Here is a 10761-nt window from a genome sequence, read left to right as displayed (position 1 = left end):
CTCAGTGGGTCGCGATTCCGATCCGGTCGTAAATTCATTCGCGAAGCAGCTAGCCTTGAGTTGTTAGGTCTCCTTTGGAGGCGCTCGAGCAGCTGTTAGCAAATCCCACCCCACCTGGCTGAGCCTCTGCTGGCCCACCTGTACTGTTGAAACTGGAGAGGCCTCCGGGCCACCAGTAATCTCTCATTCAAAAAAATAAAATAAAATAAAAACCTCACACAGGCAAGGCGTCTTGGTGGAGTATACTTGAACACATTGAACTGAATTGTATTAACTTTTGCCACTGATTTCAAATTAATGTGGTCTGTAAGTAGATAGGCGCATTGTTGTAGATGTCTGTGGGCTCCAGTAACCACTTAACACCAGGTGGGCTGTGAGCTCGTCCACCCATTCGAGGAATAAAAAAAAATATGAATATTAATAATGAACCATCTTGCTTGGAGACTAAGAAAGAGCGATGTATATTAACATTCTTTATATAAGAATGAATTGTTGCGTGTTGATCTCGCAAAAACTTGAAAAAAGCCTAGCGCCCTAATTAATTTTTAATTATTTTGTTCGCTATATTACTGGAGTGGTTTAAAAAAAATCGTAACAAACAATATTTCTAAAAAATAATAAAATTCACTCTAAATTTCTTTCAACAGATGGCGTAAGAAGTTCACCCAGTCATTTAGTTTTTAACAAACACGTGGAAACTACCATCAATTATTTTAACTTTAAAAGACCAAACCAATCTGTTTAACTGGTAATTAAATAAAATATCCTTAAAAGCCTTAATTAACTTTTACTTTTACTACTTATAAACGAGAATTAAACTGAATGCGCGTCGGTCAGTGCTTTATATTCTTCATCATTATTTTCATTCTATTACCCAGTAGAAATAATAAAATAGTCTTTGTAAACAAATAGAACATTTAAACTATAAAAAAAGCCATAAGTAGCGCAGACATTTGGCATGCAAAACATCAAGTTCACACAGTTGTACGACGTTGTCCCGATAAAAGAAAAGAATTTGTTTATTTATTTAAATATATAGTTATGTTATTTTAACAGTAAGATCGTGTAATTATTGTTTAAACGTAAATTTTTTTATTGCAGACTTAAGGCTAAACATCAAACACGAGTAAATATTTAAATATTTTTAAGGACCTTCAAGTATAAAAGCTAATAATGTTAACGAAAATGCTTACTGTGGGCTGTTCAAAGCGTACTTGCTCGGATTAAAGTATGTTACTCTAGCTGTAAATCAATAATACATTGCGTATCTATTAATGTTTCTTATCATTTAACATTTTGACTTCACAACTTCTTTATATAGTATTCATGGCATATTTTTTCTGTTGAAATAAATATTTAAAAGCCTTAAAATAAACCAGATACAGCAGATTAGTGTACCGCTCAACACTAGTACACTTTTGACAGCAATAGACCTCTTTTTGATAAGAAAATTCTTTCTTCTTTCTACAGATCGCTAAAAAATAATTCTTATACACTTTTATCAACTTGTAGTAAAACAGCATCAATTACTTGACGAGTCGTTACGAGAAATGTTACTGTCCTCTTCTGAAAAAGTAATTAAAAATAGTCAAACCAAGAAATAGTGATGTCCCTTTAATGCCTCATAATGTACCATTTAAGGAAAATGGCAACGAGAGATCAGAGAATCCAAGTTATGAATAACCTCTCATATTTTGATAGATATATGTGTTATGGGCCCACTTGACGCTGATTGTTAATTGAACAGCCTAGAAGACATTTACGAGGTGAAGTTGTCATTGTACGGGACACACACATCACAGATTAAATCAACAATGCAATATCAAATAGAAAACTGAATTGATTTTAATGTCTATATTAAAATTTCATTCTGTAATATTAAAATGAAACAACCATAGGAGCTAAATATTTATTAGATAAAAACACCAAATAGCAGTATATTGATAAATATGAGTATTTAGGTATGATTTTAAATTATTATATCGCTCAATACAAATAACTATTGAACGTAAGGAAATAGAATGATTGATTACCGGAACTTCAAATTTAGGTTATTATTTCTTATTGCTTAGATATTTAGAACGACAAAGTTGAGTTATTTTGATATCCCGAGGATTTTACAGGTTCGTTTTAGTACTTAAAACTTGAGGATAAGTCCCTCAAGTATATAAAGAGTCACATTAAAATAAAACCAATACTTGAATCGAACGCATTTTAGGTTTCGATCATAAGGAATGTTTTGAGATTTTAAATATTTATAAAAGTTTAAATCTGTGTTTTGTTCATGAATTTATATAATAACCAGTTGATTTTTTTCGTGTTATAACATTATTATTAATCACCGCATATTCTTTGATAATGGGCATTTTCGATTCTAGCAAACATTCAAAAAAAATTTTTCTAATCCCGTACCCCTAATAGATAAACACCTCTGTCTTAAGAATACCTGCCTTAAAAATTTAGGGTTTATTTCCCAAATTCAAACATACCCTTTTCATTCAGCTTTCAACGCATTTTGTATTATAATATACGCGATAACATCCTAATAAATTCTAAATCTTCTAAATTTTCTAACAATATTTAAATTCTCTAATAAATCACTTAAAATCACAAATTAAACCTTTATATTCATTAAACGTTCGTACTAAGAAGAACTTTTTTAGAATTATTTTGATATTAAAGGCTAGCGAGCGAAATTGACTATGCATTCACTGGGGTAGGTAAATTATATTATAAAAAAAAAAAATTATGCTCCTAATTTATAAAGCAAAAACAGAAATAACAACGTTTATCTTATTTTATTGTTTTCATTTCATTCCATTGAGCAAGTAATTAAATGCACATACATAAGTTAATTCATTAATTCACTGCAACAAGCCCCAACGTGATACTATTCCGAAATTGACTGTCCATAAATTAGAAGCAATTAATATTATATTATAGTTTTTAAGAAGTACGTACTAATAATCAATGGCAGATAGTAGCATTCGATAGATATACATATTACCTTATTAAAGTCACAACCATTTTGGGATGGTAACTGTAACATAAACGCTTAATACACAGAAACAATATCCATAAAACAAGTTATTATTGCTAAACAAATATATAATCTCATTAAATACTACATTCAGGCATTACAAAGATTTCATAATTGAGCTTAAAATATAGATATATATATATATATATATTGTTTGTTGTAAAACTACTAATAATTAGAAGCCATCGAATATAAAATTATTATAATATTTTCATTTACCAGTCACTGACATGTAACTTCGTTAACATAGATATGTATATATATCAACCTGTTTTGTTCAGTATCAAAAAGAACTCAATCCAAAAACATGTAATCTGAGCAATAAAATAATAAATGAATATTTTACTCTAACTGATTTTTTTACAGTCAAAATTGTCAATTTTACAAAATAATACCCCAGCTTGCTTTTAACATTAACTCTATTAGTCTATTATAAATCTATATATTTTATGTATATAACATCGATTCTCTACGATTGAACAACACTAATATAATATTTATTGTTAATAATATGTAGGTTTAAATATTGTACAATAAATTTAACATCAAGACTTATTTTTCCAACCAAAGTTAATTTGTAATCAGTTCATCACAAGAGTCAAATAAGCTATTATTTCATTATTAATTCCATATCTGATTAAAGTTTAACGTTTTGCAGTAATTATGGTGTGTACCACAATAACATGCAAGCATTAGCATTTTGTAGCGATTATGAGTTCTAGATTGACCCATACGACCGGTAAACAATACCTGAACGACGGGTTTATTAATATTTTAGGTTGTGGTTTTTTAAGAAATAAAGTTTCATAATCAAGTTTATATAGAAATATCAGCAATCGCCGTACTATAAACTACAAGAGATATTTTATTAATAAGACCACAACCATTTTGTACTTTTAACATTTTTAAATACAACGGAACGGAAAAAATATTCAGAATATGTCTGAATATTTTTTGTAGGCTAGTCAAAAACTGTTTCAGTTTTAATGAAAAAAGATAGCTGAACCTTCGTTTAATCTGTAATGGCTGTTTTCCAACAGTAATACGCAAAAGCGTTCTAATTTTTATTATTATTTAGAAGATTTTTTTCTAGAAAATCTAAGAATACTCTTCTACACTACAATAAATAAAATGAACACCAGAAATGACAAGTCGAATAGTTCTCATATTCAATACATAGTCGAAAATCTTAACGTTTATGCAAAACGTAAATCATAATATTTTGAAAAAGTATTGAAATAATTCAATTCAAAATTAAAAATGCTGTTCGAATTTAAAACCAATTGCCAATTTTAAGTTACAAAACGCATCACAAATTCCATATAACATATTTATGTATTATTTCCGTATTTGAACTAAATATTTCGTTTCATATTGACATGATGGCCACTGGACCCTATTGAATTTCCTTTTCAATTGCTTAATCAGATTAGCAATGACCCGATGAAGCAAAACATGGCCTACTTTAGTTAGTGCCTAGTGTCTTTTGGTTCTGGTATGTATAAACGAATTGGAAATTTATTGAAAACTAAAAAATACCGCATCATTATCTAAAATTTCGAATTTCTCCAGCAACCTCTCATCATATATCGCCAAAATTCAACCCAAAACACATTACAATTGCTTTGTCGTTTTTTTACTACCATAAAACTTACCTACAGTTACATCGATGGACATGTTTGTCTATTTGATATAGTTAAAATATTCATGTCCAGTTCAGCTACAAAAAATATTTTCTACTCGCTATTTCATTATTAATCTTGCGGAAATATTTATTTGTTATATGAAATACAAAATTGTATCGACAACCACAATTATGAGAAAAACAGTTATTTTTATATGTAATTTTGCTATTTTATGTAATATACAACTAACTACAATAGCATTCGCCGAACAATAAAACTATCGGAAACATTCAAATCTAAACACTAATAAAATCTGTTACATGAGATAATGTCTAAGCACAGCCATCTGTATTTGTGAATAAATGCACTACTTAAACAATAAAATACCTGTATGATTACGTTGTGTTACTACGATAAACATGTGCGTTAATAACTACAAAATTCCAACAGAATGCAATTAAAACATTGTACAACACTCATTTAATTTTTATCAGTGAGAACAAAGTATTTTACTATCTTCTAAGATATAAAATGCAATGATATTAATTTGTTAATTAAGAAGTGCATTATATTATACTATGTTATACTCTAACAATGAACGAGAACACTATTTATTCGATTACATTTTCCGACATTTCTTATTTATTTCCGTACGTTTGCATACGCAAACTCCCACGAGACCAACAAAAAAACTGTTAATTCATTGAGCGTCGATCGTTTCGTTGTATCGCAATTAGTTCTCGGGACGGTCAGCAAATATAACGAACACTAGTCACTTTTAACAAAATGTGTTTGAATGTTTCGCCTGAATAAAAGGCTATAGCTAAGCCGGTTCACACTGCACATTATTCAAATTAAATTGTCCATCTCGACGCAGACTGTATTTTTTCTCCACTAATTTTGTCCTTTTAACCACACAAAACAACTTTGAAACACAATTTCTTCTAGTTCACTCTATACAGTAATGATAATATTTAACATTGCATTCATAGTGCACATCTATATACAATAACTATTCACAAAACAAATATAATAAACTACTTAATAAATCACACTATTGATTAGCTAAAAATGATATGAACGTATTATTGCAGGAAATAATGTTTAAATTGGAACTTAGGCACATTATTGTCAGAAAAACATAACTAATCACTTTCTTCTAGTCGGGTCCTTTTTTGATTCATATCGACAACATACTAAAAGTTCACATTAAAAGTCAGTAAATTCGTCTGATTCTCCAAAATGCTTTCCATGTCATCTTGCAATGTCACATTACAAACATAGTTCCAACTACGAGAAAAAATATCACAACTTGAAGCTTTACCTAAAAATAATTTAGAATGATGTCTAATAATAAAAATGATGTTTTAGTAAAATCAAGTCTACACTGAGAGAAATGTGATGAACAAGCCACGGATATTCGTTCGCAGCATTAGACATTAGTGGATGCATTACATCCACTCAGCTTGTGCTATATGACAGTCCCTTTCATTTGCTCGTACTGTATACGAGTCTGTAGGTAGGTCTGTCGGGCACGAATGGCAACTTCGTTTCAGTCATCATTATCCATACCGATGAGTTCGGCTTGCAGGCGTCCTTTGGTGCGGCAGCATGCAGTCAAACACAAAATTCGAAGCGCAAGCCGGAACTGGGGGCTGAGTGAAATCAAAATGATAATTTTCCAAAACGAATTCATAATACCAAGCCAAACCATGCCGAAATGTAACATTGGAATTTTGATTTCTTGATTGGTGACGTATTCGTACATTCTCACACCGGCATACGGAGCCCAACTCAACCAGAACACGGACACCAAAACGAAACTCATCCAGTGGCTGGGGTTAGCGAGGTTCTCAGCCAAAGCAGTCGCGTATTCCTTATCATGAATAGGCACTCCGCTGTGCAGTTTCCGTTTCATCGAAAAAATGTAAAAGTAGTTGTAAACAATTGAAATAACGCTAGGTCCCAGCACAAGGATACCTAGAGTGGCAGTGTAGGCGTATGTAGTGCCCCAATCAAGCATGCATATGAAAGTTTCCTTGTCGAAGTTCGCATCTTTTTTATAGCCAAGTAAAGGCGGACAACACAGCATGGCTGCCGAGATCCAAGTGAATACCATCCAGCATTGACTGCGAGTACGTGTTTGCACCTGTTCAACATTTAACATGAAAAATTTATTCACATTTCTATAAATGGTAAAATTCAATTTAAATTATGCTAAAAAAATTGTAGCAACTCATAAAGACAATTTGCCAATTTACTGATCAATTTATTTTTTTTATATTTTATTAATGAAGCAAGTGTAAAGTGAAAATGTAGTAAACTACACCTCTAATGTAGCAATGTTCAACTGAGAAGATAATGTAAACAGATTATTAACGTTCGATTGATTTTAAACTACACATCAACATTTACTACTAGATCTAACTAGTTTAAGCAGTTTAAGAGCAAAAATTACGATTAAAACAAAAAGAAAAATATGGAAAAGGATAACTACCGTTGCACTAACCGTCTCATATCGGAGAGGTTTTCTGACGGCAAGATATCTATCGACGGAGATCCACATGAAAGTATAGACTGAGACGGACCACAAGGTGACTTCTACGTAACCGGCAAGTCTACACATGAGATCCCCGAACATCCAGCGGCCTGTTATCGCAGGGTATACTGATAGTGGTACCACAAACAAGCCGCATAGTAAATCCGCAACAGCCAATGATAGTAGATAGTAGTTTATCACTTCGTTTGAGAGACCTGCAACACAAATTTAATTCACTCCTTCGTTAAAATGGTGTTCTATGTAAAAACAAATCGGGGTTTACAAGAAATGGTTACTGAAAGTATGCAAACAACATTTTTTGCGAGCCAGCGCTTGACCTGAATTTTCAAATGTACCAACCATATAATTATTAATTATGAAAGCCACACCTACATGTTATGCTACCCATATTTATGATTTTACTAGCTGACCCGGCAGACTTCGTAGTGCCTCAATTGATAAATAAAAGACCTAAACTTTTAAACTTTTAAAACAAACTTAAAACAAACAAAAGGAATCCGTCCGAACGGGGACACATCAAAGGAAAAACAAATTGTTATTCTTATTTAATTTCGAGCATTTTCATATTTATCTACCTTTTAAACCTTCTCTGGACTTTCACAAATAATTCAAGACCAAAATTAGCTAAATCGGTCCAGCCTTTCTCAAGTTTTAGCGAGACTAACGAACAGCAATTCATCACTACTTAGTATAAAACAAAGTCGGTTTCTCTATCCCTATATCCCTATATATGCTTAAATCTTTAAAACTACGCAACGGATTTTGATGCGGTTTTTTAATAGATAAGGCGATTGTAGAGGAAGGTTTATATGTATAATAACATCCATTAAATAGTGGAGAAATCAATAATAAATTACAGTTTCCGAAGCGAAGCGAGGGCGGGTCGCTAGTTTTTATATATATAGATAGATAGATAAGATAAAACATACCATAAGACGTACCTTTGAAGTTCAAGAATGCAGCGATTATTAGCAGATTGGACACAACAATGGCAACTCCCATCACTGCTATAACGGCAGCCTGCGTGAGTGACTCAAAGGTGGCCAGGGGACTGTCGGCCACACTCACCTCACCCGCCCCGTTTGCACCGCCTCTAGCATTCATCATCTTTGCTGGCATCACTGTTCAATTAAAAATACGCTTAATAATTAATTGTAGTATACGTATGCAAACGCAGTCGTTCACCGAGCTGTTGTTTGCGGCGAGCAATTAAAAATCCATTAACTAGAGTATTTAACCGAACCAGAAAAAAAAACATTTTTCTAATTGAATATATATTTTCTTTAGTCAACATTGGCAATGTCTGGTACACAATGGCAATGTAAATCGTTTTAACAATAAAATATATGTATGTGTATATTTTAATAAACTGTTGACATTAGTATCACGTTATTTTTTAATTTTTTATTGCCCTTATAGGCAGACGAGCATATGGCCCACCTGATGGTAAGTGGTTACCGTCGCCCATGGACTTCAGCAATGCCAGGAGCAGAGCCAAGCCGCTGTCTACCGTTAAGTACTCTCCACAAACCTCGTTTGAAGAAGGATATGTCATAGCGCTCGGGAAACACCGTGAAGGGGAGCTCATTCCAAAGCCGGATGGTACGTGGCAAAAAAGTTTTCTGGAAACGCACTGTGAATGAACACAGTGGCTCCAGGTAGTCTGGATGGCGGGCGGGACGATGGTAAAAACAATATGTTAGTATCATCTCAAACAATTCCTCAGAGCACTCCCCATGGAACATACGGTACAAAATACAGAGGGAACCGAAGTCCCTTCGCAGACCCAGAAGTTCCAAATGATCCGTGAGAATGGGATTATCGACAATTCGAACGGCTCTCCTCTGTATGGAGTCAAATGGAAGAAGCTAGTAAGTAGAAGTTAGTAAGATCTATTTCGTCGTAATCCAAGTTGAAACAAAACAAAACACAGTCACTTACCCAATACTACTAACGACCAGTTGAAATGGCGTTTAGTTCATTGTTAGCCATGTTCTCAAATTAGCTGAATACATCTGAAAAGAAAAATTATAATTATTTATTTATTCGTAATTATTTCTTGTACCTGATTGCTGCTAATTTTGGTATAGGTTTTTTTTATTGAAACCAGAGAAAACAGACTATATTCACCTATTATTGATATCACTATGATTTGTGGACTTCGGCAACGGGAAACAACCAACCTGCCGGAAACCACTACGAGTTCTCGTTAAAGCTATTCAAAAGAGAACATTATAGATCTCTCTAGAAATACCGTAAAGGAAAACCTATTCCAGAGACGGCTGATATATGGCAAAAAATCGGAACGGAAGCATCTAAAACAGTACTTCAGAAGAATCTTCAAACGTCCGTAATACGAGAGAGCACTAAACGACCCTGTTAATCCAGAGATTCTAATACGTGAAAAAGTAAATACGGCGAAAGCAAATATTTAAAGCGTCGTTAATGCACCATACAATATTTAAGTAGCCATCCAAATACGCGTATAGATACGAAAGATGTTCTAAATTTATCCCGAGAAATATAATTAAAATAATTTAGCTCCTTAGTAACAGTGTGGCCTATTTTCTTGAAGGTGGTTCATCGACATGACTTCTAGCCACTGACCTAATTTTAGATGAGAAGCTAAATTACTATTACCTTTACCAGCAGGCGGAGCCAGCTAATTAGCCTGACCGACTCCATAGCTTATCATATTAAGTTTGAAATGTGTTTCATATTATTATCAAGAGTGTAATCGCTCCGAATTGAGACTGACATAATAGTACGGCTCAATAATTTGGTCTAAGTAAAACCAAGTGTCATATTGCTTATGATTATACTTCCTTAATTGTAAGTCACTCCAAAAACACTATAATGAACAAAATTACATCTAAAATATAAATATGTGAGATTAAATTATTATCATGAAATGGAAATTTTTAGAGTCAGCAGATTTATAATTAACCCTGTCCATCGACAACCACGACTACTCTACCAAGAGTATCCGACTAGGAAGAAGATTTATATGGCAAATATGTGCTATGTTTTACCTTTTCGAAACAAATGTCAGCTTCATTCATAAATAGTTGGTAAGTTGTGTCACTAATGGCTAATAGTTTATACATAAATTAGAAATTAAATAAAAACGTAAAGTATCCAGACATTAGCCGAGACTTGCTAATCTTATACCTTTAAACGAGCAATTCTTGTATAATAAATTCTTGTCTGAATCTCGGAAACGGCTCCAACGATTTTCATAAAATTTAGTATACAGGGGATTTTGGGGGCGATAAATCGATCTAGCTACGATTTATTTTCAGAAAATGTTGTTTTATTCGTGTTTTCAATAATCAACTTTATCGATAATCAACTCTATGACTCTTCCCGACATCTATTGGCGAATAATAATACTATTTTTACTGCTTTAAAGCACAACAAGAAAACTATATATAACTTATATAACTTTATATTAAAAAAAACTAGCAAAGCTCGGTCATCATCTAGTTTACTTTAAGTTAGTAACAGTTAGCATTAAGTATAATCTATGACAGTTA

At 32.7% G+C, this 10761-nt stretch overlaps 1 protein-coding gene across 5 annotated transcripts in view; it reads right to left on the bottom strand.

Annotated features, from left to right (window-relative positions):
• Positions 1 to 1895: 1895 nt before the first annotated feature.
• DopEcR (G-protein coupled receptor DopEcR) overlaps positions 1896 to 10761 on the bottom strand; it is a 29311-nt gene continuing 20445 nt past the window's right edge. For 3 of the 5 annotated variants that reach the window (XM_028177165.2, XM_028177164.2, XM_028177166.2), the window contains exons 2-5: positions 9167 to 9240; positions 8155 to 8346; positions 7163 to 7419; positions 1896 to 6814 (exon numbers count right to left, since the gene is read on the bottom strand). In XM_028177165.2, the coding sequence (XP_028032966.2) occupies positions 6218 to 6814; positions 7163 to 7419; positions 8155 to 8344 (1044 nt within the window). In that variant the 5' untranslated portion in view covers positions 8345 to 8346; positions 9167 to 9240 and the 3' untranslated portion in view covers positions 1896 to 6217. The remainder of the gene's footprint in view (positions 6815 to 7162; positions 7420 to 8154; positions 8347 to 9166; positions 9241 to 10761) is intronic. The other 2 variants (XM_028177169.2, XM_028177167.2) reach the window with 2 other exon arrangements.

Source organism: Bombyx mandarina, chromosome 01 (assembly GCF_030267445.1).
Source record: "Bombyx mandarina strain Sakado chromosome 01, ASM3026744v2".
Lineage (NCBI taxonomy): Eukaryota > Metazoa > Arthropoda > Insecta > Lepidoptera > Bombycidae > Bombyx > Bombyx mandarina.
Note: the sequence above shows the minus strand (reverse complement) of the source record. Positions and strands in the feature narration are given on the sequence as shown.